The sequence below is a fragment of the Ranitomeya imitator genome, chromosome 8, assembly GCF_032444005.1.
Source record: "Ranitomeya imitator isolate aRanImi1 chromosome 8, aRanImi1.pri, whole genome shotgun sequence".
Classification (NCBI taxonomy): Eukaryota; Metazoa; Chordata; class Amphibia; order Anura; family Dendrobatidae; genus Ranitomeya; species Ranitomeya imitator.
Window position 1 is genome coordinate 139,020,780 of NC_091289.1, and position 14,702 is coordinate 139,035,481.

Consider the following 14,702-nt stretch of genomic DNA (forward strand, 5'->3'; position numbering starts at 1 on the left):
CGCATAGAATCACATGGGTATGAGTGCTATCATGTGCCACAACTATGGATAGCACTCGTCTGATTAAAACAGTCGACTGCATGAGCCAAATAACTCATCTAACCCACATGAATTGACAAATTTATTATATTAGAGATAATCTAATGTTAAAAGGGTTTTATTCCTATAGTATAAAGTAATGGCATATTGTTAGGATGTCATCACTTTGTTATAGGTGGGATTTGATAGCTTGGGATTAGGAGGTGTAATATAGCGTTGCGCACTTTTCACTATTTTTTTCAGCCATGTAAAATTCAGATGACATTTTGCTAACCATCTGAGGGTCCCCTTCATTCTCTGAATCAGTGGGGTCCCACTAACTTCACTTTATAAGTCCTGTTGTTGGCATTGTTTATTCTTGTATAGAATATTCTGTACACTGACTACTTGATGTTTCCTTTGTGAAGGTGAGGGAAACACTTGCTGCAGAAACTGGCCTGAGTGTCCGGGTGGTGCAAGTCTGGTTCCAAAATCAAAGAGCAAAGGTAAGAAATCTAAACCAGCATCTGTATACATTGCTTCCTACAATTGATGCCTGACAACTCTCATTGAGGACAATACAAGCAAATGTTTCCAAGTTACTGCATGTTGTTCCTAATCCTTCTAGGGTTTTGGCAACAGAAGCTTGGTACTATGTGTGTAAAATTCAAACTATCAGAAAAAAGTTAAGGCATCTCCCCCAAAAAATGCAACATTTTTGTTTATGTCCTTAAAATAAAGTACCAATAAAAACTACTGCTCCACATGCAATATATAAGTTCTCATACAGCTCCATTGACGAAACATTAAAAAACTATGGGTCTCAGAAAATGACGATGCAAAACAATTTTTTTTTAAAGTTCTGATTTTTTACCACTCGATACTGCAAATTAAAAAAATAATGATACAAGTTTGGTATTGTTGTAATAATACTGAGCTGGAGAGCCATGTTACTAGGTAATTTTATCCCGCCCAATGAAAATGGGAAAAACAAAACACCAAATTGGAAGCACAATTGCGTTTTTTACCATTTCACCCCACTTGGATTTTTTTCCCTGTATTTCAGTAAAAAACAAGGTAAAATGTCTGCAATTCAATCCGCAAAAACAAGCCCTCATTTGGCTATATCTATGGCAGAATAGAAGAGTTATGGTTCTTGGTGGAAGGAGTGGAAAAAACGATAGTGAAAAAAACGAAAGCGGCAAAATATAGCTGTACAAAAAACTTGCAACCTGCTCCTCCTTTCAACTTCTCCTGTTTTTTGGTCTGGTAAGGGGTCCCAGCGGTGTGACACACAGTGGTATAACAGATATCACCTAGACCTTTAACTCTACCTTTTTTTAGGTAAAAATAATCTGGTAGAGAGCGTGAATAGACGTCATATCACATGCCATTTAATATTTAACAAGGAAGAGCAATGATTATCACTTGAGCTATAGAAAAAGCCCATCTCGCTATTCCCGGATCTGATATATAAAGTGATTGTATTACCAGAATACCATGTAGGCAGCTATATTCTGCAGTCTTATTCCTGTACTTTGCTTTAAACAGATGAAAAAGTTGGCAAGAAGACAGCAACAACAGCAACAGCAGCAAGATCAGCAAAACCCGAAGCGTATACCAGCAGGTAGGAAAATGTCTAGAGGCTGAACTCTTATAGTAAAGTACTGTGTATATGTAGATTATGTATGTATATATATGTATATATATATTTATTTATCTATGTGTATATACAGCTCTGACAAAAATTAAGAGACCACTTCAAAATGTTCAGTTTGTCTGATTTTTCTCTTTATAGGTATATTTTTGAGTAAAATGTAAATTGTTCTTTTATTCTATAAACTTCTGACAACATGTCTCCGAATTACCAAGCAATGAATTTGGTATTTTTTTCTGAAAAGGAGAAATGGTGAAAAAAAAAAAAAAACCAACAACAGTGCTTTCAGACCTCAAATAATGCAAAGAAAAAAAAAAAGACAAGTTTATAATAATTTAGAAACAACAATATTAATGTTTTAACTCAGGGAGAGGTCTTGAATCAATATTTTGTGGAATAACCATGATTTTTAATCACAGCTTTCATGCGTCTTGGCATGCTTTCCACCAGTCTTTCACACTGCTTCTGGCGCAAAAATGTAATCAGTTCTTCTTTGTTTGATGCTTGTGACTATCCATCATTTACTTGATTACATTCCAGAGGTTTTCAATGGTGTTCAGGTCTAGAGATTGGGCTGCCATAACAGGGTTTTGATGTGGTGGACTCTTAATTTTTTCCAGAGCTGTATATATATATATATATATATATATATATATATATATACATATATATACGCTGACTGCATTGCTGATTAGACGGTCCTTGCCAGTGCTTAGTTTCTTAGGTTTGCATTGTGTTATATATTCATTTTCAATGACATTGTGAAGTATATATAAATATATATATATATATATATATATATATATATATATAACCTCCAATGGTGACGAGCTGCATAACCTTTAAGGGGCTTGTGAGCTGGGGAAACTTGGTGCCAACAGCCCACTTCTTTGCAGTATATAAAACTGAAATTGCTAGAATTTGTATGGACTAAGCTTACATGCTGAGTTTGCTCTTAGAGATGAGTGAACCTGAACTTAAAAGTTTGGGGGTCGTACCAGACAATTAGTGCCCGTTGCTAAATGCGAACATGGACTTCTCCCAGGAGTCCAATATGATTTTCGGAGTTCAGGGGGAAGAGAAAGAGAGAGATTTTTTCCCCAGATCCAAAGTTTTTAATGGGGTTCGGGTTCAATTTCGAGTACAGTTCTGGTACCCGAACCAAACTTTGGAATAAAGTTTGAGTATGGTACCAGAACCCAAACTTCCATAGGTCTGTTAATCCTTAGTTGCTCTATACCTGTTGTGTGCCAGATTTGTCTCCAAAGGCGTGTACTTCTTCTACAAGAGGTTCACCAATCATAAACAGGAAGTGTCATACAGAGGATAAAAGAACATGTCCTCCTCTTCTCACTGATCTCTACAGATAGTCTGTAGAGATAAAACAGAGCTGAGTTATGTATCATTACAAAAACTTCCAGATCTCATCTGCCGGCATATTATTGTTCAACCTCAAGCACGGGAAAAAGTACACACTCCCCAGAGACACATCTCTGGTAATTTCCAGATGAACTATAACATAAATTATAACCTAAACTTTTCTAACCAATTTCTCTGCGACGAAGAGAAGACATAAATATACAGTGGGTATGGAAAGTATTCAGACCTCTTTACATTTTTGGAAACAGGAACACATGGGCTACTTGCACAGTGAACAAGTCTGTATGATCATGTTCACACACCACCAAGAAACCTGAAGACACAAAAAGAGAATAGTAAAACCAAAAACACTCAGTTTGAAAAAATGTTGCAGTAATCCGCAAGTGCTAGTAAAAGATGTAAAAAACAGGGTATTTGGTTGATACGTTTTTTGCAAAAAACGTATCAACCAAATACCCTGTTTTTTACATCTTTTACTAGCACTTGCGGATTACTGCAACATTTTTTCAAACTGAGTGTTTTTGGTTTTACTATTCTCTTTACATTTTTCACTCTTTGTTTCATTACAGTCATTTGGTAAATTCAAAAAAGTTCTTTTTTTTCTCATTAATGTACACTCTGCACCCCATCTTGACTGAAAAAAACAGAAAAGTAGAAATTTATGCAAATTTAATAAAAAAAATACTGAAATATCACATAGTCATAAGTATTCAGACCCTTTGCTCAGTATTAAGTAGAAGCACCCTTTGAGCTAGTACAGCCATGAGTCATCTTGGGAACGATGCAACAAGTTTTTCACACCTGGATTTGGGGATCCTCTGCCATTCTTCCTTGCAGATCCTCTCCAGTTCCGTCAGGTTGGATGGTGAACATTGGTGGACAGCCATTTTCAGGTCTCTCCAGAGATGCTCAATTAGGTTTAGGTCAGGGCTTTGGCTGGGCCAGTCAAGAATGGTCATAGAGTTATTCTGGAGCCTCTCCTTTGTTATTTTAGCTGTGTGTGTTATAACTATCTGGTTTAAGAGCATACAAATTAAATGTTTGAAATTTTCAAAATTTTCAAAATTTTCTCCAAACTTCCGATATTTTCATAAATTAACACAAAAAATAATGGCCTAGATTTATCACTAACATGAAGTAAAATGTCTTGCGAAAAAAATCTCATAAGCACTGAGATACGTTGAAGCGTTCCTGAGTTATTGCCACATAAAGTGACACTGATCAGAATTGCAAAATTTGACCTGGTTAGGAAGGTGAAAACCAGCTTGGGGGTGAAGGAGTTAACTAACAGGCTGATGCAGTTTCCGATATGTCATTGTTCAATAAAGCAGCTAAGTAAATGTTTGTTATATATATTTTGCAGCACAAACGCACAGTTCCAGTAACTCCAGCATTGAAGGAATCATGAACGTCTTTACTTCACTCCCTCAACAACATCTACTTTCCATAGAGCAAAACATATATATTTCAGACCCATTCCAGCAAGGGCTTACACCTCCGCAGATGCCCGGGGACCACATGCATCCTTACGGTACAGCATGATTTCATTATTTTGTATTTTTTTACATTATGAAAAATCTTTGTAGTTAGATTTTAATAGAATTATTGTTATGAAACTGTTCATAGAATCTGGAAACTCCTAGTAGGGTTTCCACAGACCTTTGTGGCAACCAGTATGCTAAGAAGATACCAGCGAATGATTTTGTGTTCATCTTTTTACCAGTAGAGAGGAATAAGGTCATGGAGGTAGAGGCCACTGTAGGACAATGGATCAGGTTGGCAGTAGCATAGTTAACAAACGGCGTCAAAACCAGAGGGGCGGAACCAGAAACAAAATCAGCAGGCAATAGAAGGGGTAACTAGTCCAGACTCAGGGTGAAGAGGAATTATACATGCTGGATTCAATATCCTTATGTCAGTGGGAGGGACTTAAATGGAAGCTATCATTAGAAAATGACATATTACTTAAATCCGATTTCTTCTTCACTTGTATTTTTCTTTTCAATTTATCAACATCTTTTTTTGTTTCATGATTTTTATTAACCCCTTCATGACCTATGACATATATACATGTCATAGGTTGTGTCCAAGCATTTGATGCATATATACAGCATAGGTTGTGTCCCAGCATTTGATGCTGGCTCCGGCACTGAGCCCGCAACTTTTCAGGCATATGACAGTTGACTTGATCAGCTGTCATGTGGCCCTAACAGCTGCAGATGGAATCAGCTGTTAACATGGTAAATGCGGCTGTCAATCTCTGACAGCGGCATTTAACATGTGCGCACCGGAAGAGCAAACCCTGCCCATTGGTGCCTCTGTCACATGATCGTGGGGCGTCGGTGGGTTGGCAAAGGACCTTGGGCTCCACTATGGTTTGGTGGGGATATGAGAGTCCCACACCAGATTTATCAGGATGCTGCAAAACCACCATGTGTAAATCTGCCATCTGCAGACTGAGCTGTTGCAGATGGCCTGTCAGAGCAGCGATTGGATCCATAGTGGATCAGAAAAAAATGGTTATGTCAGAGCTAATGTCCTAACACGGCTGTCGGGTGACCCGGGACCAAGGGCTCCTTCCCAGTCCCAAACACTAGGGGGCTCCCTAGCTCGCCCTACTCCCCGGGATACTTCCGAAGGTGAAGATGCTGGGGCCACCGCCCTTGCCTTATTTCCTGTGTTTGCCCTCCATCTGCTCTTTTCCCCCACCCAGAGAAGAGGGCGCTACTGTGCACCGTAATACACCAACCTGACAAACAGGGCAACACAAACAAGGGTTAACATAAAACTCTAGGCATACTAAATATTCACTTACATATAACAGAGGAATGCACCGAGGTGTGAAGGTATGGGAATAAACGAAAATAGAGAAGGATAACGAATTGCAACACATACAAACAAAGCAACAGTCGCTAATAACTCCTGAAATTCTCCTTCTCATGAGAACTCCTCTCTCCATTTGCGATGCAGCAAATGCTAGCTCTGACAAGGATTTGTAACAGAGCCCAGATTATAAAGGGTAAAGAAGTGGCTAACTGAGCCTAGCTGTGAGAACAGGGAATTCCAACATGGCCGATTAACCCCTGTTCTGCCAGGAAGAATAAACACATTTATTATTATTATTATTATTTATTGTTATAGCGCCATTTATTCCATGGCGCTTTACATGTGAGGAGGGGTATACATAATAAAAACAAGTACAATAATCTTAAACAATACAAGTCATAACTGGTACAGGAGGAATGAGGACCCTGCCCGCGAAGGCTCACAATCTACAAGGGATGGGTGAGAATACAGTAGGTGAGGGTAGAGCTGGTCATGCAGCGGTTTGGTCGATCAGTGGTTACTGCAGGTTGTAGGCTTGTCTGAAGAGGTGGGTCTTCAGGTTCTTTTTGAAGGTTTCGATGGTAGGCGAGAGTCTGATGTGTTGTGGTAGAGGGTTCCAGAGTAGGGGTCATACGCGAGAGAAATCTTGTATACGATTGTGAGAAGAGGAGATAAGAGGGGAGTAGAGAAGGAGATCTTGTGAGGATCGGAGGTTGCGGGTAGGTAAGTACTGGGAGACGAGGTCACAGATGTATGGAGGACACAGGTTGTGGATGGCTTTGTATGTCATGGTAAGGGTTTTGTAGTGGAGTCTCTGGGCAATGGGGAGCCAGTGAACGGATTGACAGAGGGGAGAAGCCGGGGAATAGCGGGGGGACAGGTGGATTAGTCGGGCAGCAGAGTTTAGAATAGATTGGAGGAGTGCGAGAGTGTTAGAGGGGAGGCCACAGAGCAGGAGGTTGCAGTAGTCAAGGCGAGAGATGATGAGGGCATGGACTAGGGTTTTTGCAGATTCATGGTTGAGGAATGAACGGATTCGTGAAATATTTTTGAGTTGAAAGCGGCAGGAAGTGGAAAGGGCTTGGATATATGGTTTGAAGGAGAGATCAGCGTCAAGGATTACCCCGAGGCAGCGAGCTTGTGGGACTGGGGAGAGTGGGCAGCCATTTACTCTAATGGATAGGTTCGTTGGGGGGGGGTCGCGTGAGATGGGGGAAAGATGATGAATTCTGTTTTGTCCATGTTAAGTTTTAGAAATCTAGTGGAGAAGAAGGATGAAATAGCAGACAGACATTGAGGGATTCTGGTTAGAAGGGAGGTGATATCTGGTCCAGAGATGTAGATCTGTGTGTCGTCAGCGTAGAGGTGATACTGAAAGCCATGAGATTCTATGAGCTGTCCTAGGCCAAAGGTGTAAATGGAGAAGAGCAAGGGCCCAAGAACTGAACCTTGTGGGACTCCGACAGATAAGGGGCGAGGTGAGGAGGTGGTGTGTGAGTGGGAGACGCTGAATGTCCTGTCTGTTAGGTATGATGAGATCCAGGATAGGGCCAAGTCTGCGATGCCAAGGGATGAGAGGGTTTGTAATAATAGGGAATGGTCCACTGTGTCAAAGGCAGCCGACAGGTCGAGGAGGAGGAGGATAGAGTAGTGTCGCTTGCTCTTGGCGGTTAAGAGGACATTTAAAATGAAGCAGAAGTGCTTCTTCTCAGTGTCATAGTAGGAGCAATCAGACACTGCGGTCTTCTGGCTTCACACTGTTGCGGTAACTCAATAACAGTCATCCAGGCCTCCTTGTACTTTTTAGTGAATTAACCATTACAGCATATTGTTGTAATGAGTTCCATAGTCTCTATGCTCATACAGGAAATAATCACCATCTATGATGATGATTAAACCTTCTTCTCTCTAGATGTTCTACTTTGCCTAGGTGTAAAAAACATCAGTAAAAAGTTCTTTGTTATCCACTGAAATATTTGTATTTAGGGCCGAATTTCACATTTGTGTTTTTTTAAGCTTAAAGGGAACCTGTCACCTGAATTTGGCGGGACTGGTTTTCGGTCATATGGGCGGAGTTTTCGGGTGTTTGATTCACCCTTTCCTTACCTGCTGGCTGCATGCTGACCGCAATATTGGATTGAAGTTCATTCTATGTCCTCCGTAGTACACGCCTGCGCAATAGAGCTGCATAGCTCTATTAATGATTGCAAATCGTCTAGGCCCAGATGCAGCGAGACATGCCCAAACTATGTGATACTACCACTGGCATGTTCCATAGATGGTATGAGGATTTTATGTAAAAATGAGTGTTTCAGTTTATCCAAACATAATGCTTCTCATTTTCGTCTCATCTTCTAGCTTATCCAGGTGATCTTTAGCATATTGCAGGCAGGAAGCAGTGTTCTTTTCAGAGATAAGAGGCTTTCTCCTTGTAATCTTGCCATATACACCATTGCTGTTCAGTGTGTTATTGATGTTAGTCTCATGAACATCAACATTAGCTGAAGTGAGAGGCCTTTAGTTGGTTAGAGGTTACCTTGGATTTCTTTATAACCTTTAATATTTGTGTGAATATCTGATATAGATTCAAAAAGTTTTCGAGCACCGTTGCATATAGGTACTCAAATTTGTACAGAGTTTACCATATCATATTAAACTTTACAAAGTGCAAAATTATGATCATTATCTGAATGGTTATTCTAAAAAAACATGGTATCCTCTATCCTATTCAATTTATTGGAAAGGTGATAACTTTCTGTTCCCTGGAGTTCCGACCACTAAATCTTGAGATTGGGGCCCTGGAAACCTATGTACACTATTTTCATTGTCTGTGTGACATTCATAGTCTATGGAATTGCAGGAAATAGTTGAACACTGTAATGAGCTGTTATGGGCTCATGTGGTGAGATGGATTCTTTAAGCCATAGGTCATGGTTAGCAGCATTGACTAGGGGCAGGGGGTGTATCACAGCTGAATTTGCCAAATGTTATGTGGATCAGCGAGGACCAGTACAGCAGTATATGTAAGATGGCAGGTGGATAATGGAGCCAGAAGCACTAGATGCAGCAGAGACATATGGGTGGATTCTACAGAAACAGCAGACATGTATAGGCAATCGTGTAGCAGAAGTGTGAATACACACAGGAAAAGCAGATACGTGAGTGTGGACACCACCAGGATAGCTGAGAGGAGTTGGTTATTAGGAAACTGGACACAGCTGAGTTGAAGATATGGAAAGCAACAATATAACTGAGATGAGATGGTTACCAGGAGTTGAAGATGTGGCTAACATCAGGATTTGTTAGACAAGTTGGTAATTAGGAAAATTAACACAGCAAAGTTGAGAGGGCAGAAGCACTAGGGTAATAAAGGCAATTAACAGATACCTTGATAGCAGAGACAAAGGTACGAACAACTCCTACAATATCTGCGATATCTTAATATAAGTTAAATTGTAGATGTGGGAAACATCTAGAATAGCTGGACTGAGCTTGATAGTGAAGCTTATATCTGGATAAAAGTCTGGGGTACCCCAGAAGATCATTAGATGCCTATCTGGATTTAATCCAAGTAGTAGGTGAAGTTTAACACCTAACAATCATGTGGTAGCAGATTGCTATACTATTTCAATACTCAGGCAGTGAATGGCCGCATGAGTCAACCTTAAAAGGCCTTAATTGATTACATTAGTGTTGCCTGTCATCCTACCACAGTAACATGGCATGGAAAGCATCAATATTTTAATTTTTAACCACGTAACTAGCCACGGTCTTGGTATACGACGTAATGTAAATCTAGATCACATGAGGTAGGTTTACAATCAATTTGAGTTAATTCTTTGGTGCCAGTGTAGGCCATGATGCTGAGCTTTGAATGTGTTCTTACATACACTGCCCTGAATCTTATCAAATGCTAATGGTCTTTTGATTATTAATATAAGTGCAGTAGAGAAAAGTTGACTGTATTTGATGTGTGTTTTCCAGGTGGAGAGTCCATGTTCCATGACCTGGACAGTGATGACGCCTCCCTTAATTTGAGTGAATGTCTTCTAGCAGCACCTGAAGTAGGATCACTGCAGACTCGAGTGGGAAATCCCATTGATCGTCTTTACTCTATGCAAAGTTCTTATTTTACCTCCTGAAAACGATGCAACAACTTGCAGTAATAATATTATCTGGAACTGGAAAGATGCCGATTGTCTGCAATTTCTAGTCAATCTGATAAATTTATGACTGTTCATGATGCTACTGAAATTCTGGCCATGCATTACTTTTTAAGAACAGTTTCCACTGGACTATCATCCATTAAATAAAACATATATGTCTTTTTAGGGTCTAAAAATGAAACCAATTGATTGTTGGCATCATATCAGTCTCCAGAACTCATTAGAGGATACTCGGAAGTGTCTACGTAACTGCTGCTGAAGTGTGAACACATCCTAGAGCCCCTTCTAGCTGCAGATGTAGCACACTTCATGTTATTATGGATTTATAACACAAGATTGCACTGATGAATCTGTGCACCGTTGAAAAATATTCCAGATATAAATGGGTACATTATCATTTTACCTATTGACTCTACTCATTGCAGATTGTGAAGGAGCACAGTCACAGGGTTGACGTGGAACAAGAACGTGTTCACTTGTGCTATCAAGCACATTCAGTCATTCACTTGAAGGATGTTGACCGACCGTAAACTTCATGTACTAGTTGTATTATCCCTGACACTGATTGTACAGCCCAGCAATATTGCCATTGGGAGCTATTTAATATTGCACACTTGTGCATTAACTTATGTCAGATTTAGACTATTTCTATTTTTTTCTCTTGCCTTAGGCTGGAAAAAATGTCTGTGACTTTGTTTTTTGTCTGTTAATTGCATTATGTCATTATGTTTTGTTGTTATTATGGAAATAGATGAAGAAAAAATTCAGTTGTGTCTTGCTGATTTACTTTCTGCGACTAAATTGAAAGAGATAAAGATTATTGGAAAGATTGGAGTTGAAACTTCAAATAATTAGCCATCATGCCTACAAAATGACTGCATTGTTAACACCTTTACCCCCGGGGGTGGTTTGCACGTTAATGACCGGGACCAATTTTTACCATTCTGACCACTTTCAGTTTATGAGGTAATAACTCTGGAACGCTTCAACGGATCCCGGTGATTCGGAGGCATTTTTTTCAAGACATATTGTACTTCATGATAGTGGTAAAATTTCTTTATTTATATATTTATTTATTTTTTAAAAAGTGGAAATTTGGTGAAAATTTTTAAAATTTCGCAATTTTCCAACTTTGAGTTTTCATGCCCTTAAATCACAGAGATATGTCACACAAAATACTTAATAAGTAACATTTCCCACATGTCTACTTTACATCAGCACAATTTTGGAGGCAACATTTTTTTTTTGTTAGGAAGTTATAAGGGTTAAAAGATGACCAGCAAATTTTAATTTTTCCAGCAAAATTTACAAAACCTTTTTTTAGGCACCACATCACATTTGAAGTCCCTTTGAGGGGTCTATATGATAGAAAATACCCAAAAGTGACACCATTCTAAAAACTGCACCCCTCGGGGTGCTCAAAACCAGATTCAAGAAGTTTATTGACCCTTTAGGTGCTTCACATGAATGTTTTGAAAAAAAAGTTAACATTTAACTTTTTTTCACAAAAAATTGATTTCAGATCCATTTTTTTAAAATAAATTCTTTATTTAAAGTATTTTTTAACAAACAAGAAAAACAAAAGAACATAACATCTTTTTTGTGACGTAAAATAAAGGTTACTATTTGCATAACCAGTTGTTATATTCAGAGAGTCACAAAGTCATCTAACTATAAGGCTGCCGTCACACTAGCAGTATTTGGTCAGTATTTTACATCAGTATTTGTAAGCCAAAACCAGGAGTGGAACAAATAGAGGAAAAGTATAATAGAAACATATGCACCACTTCTGTATTTATCACCCACTCTTGGTTTTGGCTTACAAATACTGATGTAAAATACTGACCAAATACTGCTAGTGTGACGGCAGCCTAATATGAAGTGTGGGGGTAAAGGGAGTGGAGGCGAAAACTTAAGGTACCGTCACACTAAGCGACGCTGCAGCGATACCGACAACGATGTCGATCGCTGCAGCGTCGCTGTTTGGTCGCTGGAGAGCTGTCACACAGACAGCTCTCCAGCGACCAACGATCCCAAAGTCCCCGGGTAACCAGGGTAAATATCGGGTTACTAAGCGCAGGGCCGCGCTTAGTAACCCGATGTTTACCCTGGTTACCGTTGTAAATGTAAAAAAAAACCACTACATACTTACATTCCCGGTGTCTGGTCATGTCCCTCGCCGTCAGCTTCCCGCACTGACTGAGCGCCGGCCGTAAAGTACAGCGGTGACGTCACCGCTGTGCTGTACTTTACGTCTGGCCGGCGCTCACCAGTCAGTGCGGGAAGCTGAAGGCGAGGGACATGACCAGACACCGGGAATGTAAGTATGTAGTGTTTTTTTTTACATTTACAACGGTAACCAGGGTAAACATCGGGTTACTAAGCGCGGCCCTGCGCTTAGTAACTCGATATTTATCCTGGTTACCAGTGAAGACATCGCTGAATCGGCGTCACACACGCCGATTCAGCGATGTCAGCGGGTGATCCAGCGACAAAATAAAGTGCTGGACTTTCCCCAGTGACCAACGATCTCCCAGCAGGGGCCTGATCGTTGGTCGCTGTCACACATAACGATTTCGTTAACGATATCGTTGCTACGTCACAAAAAGCAACGATATCGTTAACTATATCGTTATGTGTGACGGTACCTTTAGAGAGAATTGGGGGATGGGAACAAGGGAAAAGAAGGGTAGATAAAGGGCTCTGAGGTGTCCTGCTCAGAGTGTTGATGTTGATTAAGTAGTTAGAAAGTTCAGTCTTTCAAATGTGGGTACAAACATTTGATTTTGAGATAGACATAAAGAAGTGATAAAATTGTAGAGGTATGTTTTAAGGAGTATAGATTGTTTCTCCTGGAAGTTTCTCTGATGTATTTAACCACAGGGTTCAGGAGTCAATCATTTTTGAGTTTTTGGAGTTGGATAGTCTAAGCTTTTCGTATATGCTTGCTTGATTTGTTTCTTTTAACCATTCTTTACATGTAGGGGCTTGAACATCTTTCCAATGCCGTGCAATGGTAATTTTAGCCACATTGATCAAAGAGGTATCAACGATTTTCTGTTTAGGTGTATATTGGAGGGATCCAAATTGAGAAGAATGAAGCTGGGTGTTATTTGTATATCTATGTTAAGGACTTCTTTTATGAACTCTTTCATATTTAACCAGAATTGTTTCATTTTATGCATTCTAGCCAAATGTGTGTTGGAGTACCTCTTTCTCCGTTGCATCTCCAACAAAGGGCAGAAATAGAACTGTTCATTCTATTTAAGATGTCCGGTGTTCTCTACAATTTTGAAATTATTTTTATAGATGAGTTCTTGAAATTTCAAAGAAGAAGCTAGCCAATGAATATTTTTAAACATTATGTGTATTTCCTCTGAGTGGAATTTTGTGTCAAGCTTTAATTCCCATTTTTTAACAAAGTCTGGAATATCATCTGTTTGGGTTAAATTTTTGTTGATTTTGGCTATTATTTTTCCATCTTTCCACAGGCGGGATGAATTGAGCTCCTGAGGGTGTCCAAGTCGGAGCCTCCTGCTTCCCGTCAGCTAACGTCCAAGCGTGTGGCAGGGCTTCTCTTCGCACCCTTTCTTGGGCTCCGCCCATGACAATGCACCCCTTCCGCTTCTCGTACACCACGCGGTGTAATAATGGTGGCTCCCATACAGTTCAATAAATTCTATGGCACACAGGACACCGGCACCGGGTTACGACATCCTGTTTGTGATGCCAAAATGGAGAGCCAGCTAGAGCCGTGGGGTACTCAGGCCGGGTCGGACAGGTCTTCAGGGGGGTTATCACAGCAGCAGTGACCCGGTCCGTGGCTCTGGACATCCAATAAAATTAAAATGAAAGGGAAAGTTTGTAGGGGATTTAACATGATGCCACCTGTGGTATTCGGCAATGAGTGGCCGACGCTGCTTAAGGAGACCGCTGGGGCTGATGGTGATGCAGCTGGGATGGTTCTGCTCCCCACAGGTAGGGCAGGGCCCCAGGGCTACTGGCATAGTTTTGTAAGGAATCGTGGACGTTGGGGTGCAGGACTGAGGGTATGGGAATTGACTGGAAGACACAAGGACTGCAGTTTTCTTTGCCTTTGCTAGATTTCTAAAACTTAACATGGACAAAACAGAATTCATTGTCTTTCCCCCATCTCACACGACCCCCCCAACGAACCTATCCATTACAGTAAATGGCTGCCCACTCTCCCCAGTCTCACAAGCTCGCTGTCTCGGGGTAATCCTTGACACTGATCTCTCCTTCAAACCTCATATCCAAGCCCTTTCCACTTCCTGCTGCCTTCAACTCAAAAATATTTCACAGATCCATACATTCCTAAACCAAGAATCTGCAAAAACCCTAGTCATGCCCTCATCATCTCCCGCCTCGACTACTGTAACCTCCTGCTCTGTGGCCTCCCCTCTAACACTCTCGCACCCCTCCAATCTATTCTAAACTCCGCTGCCCGACTAATCCACCTGTCCCCCCACTATTCCCCGGCCTTTCCCCTCTGTCAATCCCTTCACTGGCTCCCTATTACCCAGAGACTCCAGTACAAAAGCCTAACCATGACATACAAAGCCATCCACAACCTGTCTCCTCCATACATCTGTGACCTCGTCTCCCGGTACTTTCCTGCACGCAAACTCCGATCC

General features: G+C 40.6%; 1 protein-coding gene across 1 annotated transcript in view; it reads left to right on the plus strand.

The window, feature by feature from the left end:
• The window catches only part of LMX1A (LIM homeobox transcription factor 1 alpha), a 203,802-nt gene extending 193,001 nt beyond the window's left edge, over nt 1–10,801 (plus strand). The window contains exons 6-9 of the mRNA XM_069737436.1: nt 447–524; nt 1,570–1,645; nt 4,419–4,586; nt 9,866–10,801. Of these exons, the coding sequence (XP_069593537.1) occupies nt 447–524; nt 1,570–1,645; nt 4,419–4,586; nt 9,866–10,023 (480 nt within the window). The 3' untranslated portion in view covers nt 10,024–10,801. The remainder of the gene's footprint in view (nt 1–446; nt 525–1,569; nt 1,646–4,418; nt 4,587–9,865) is intronic.
• Nucleotides 10,802–14,702: the final 3,901 nt, after the last annotated feature.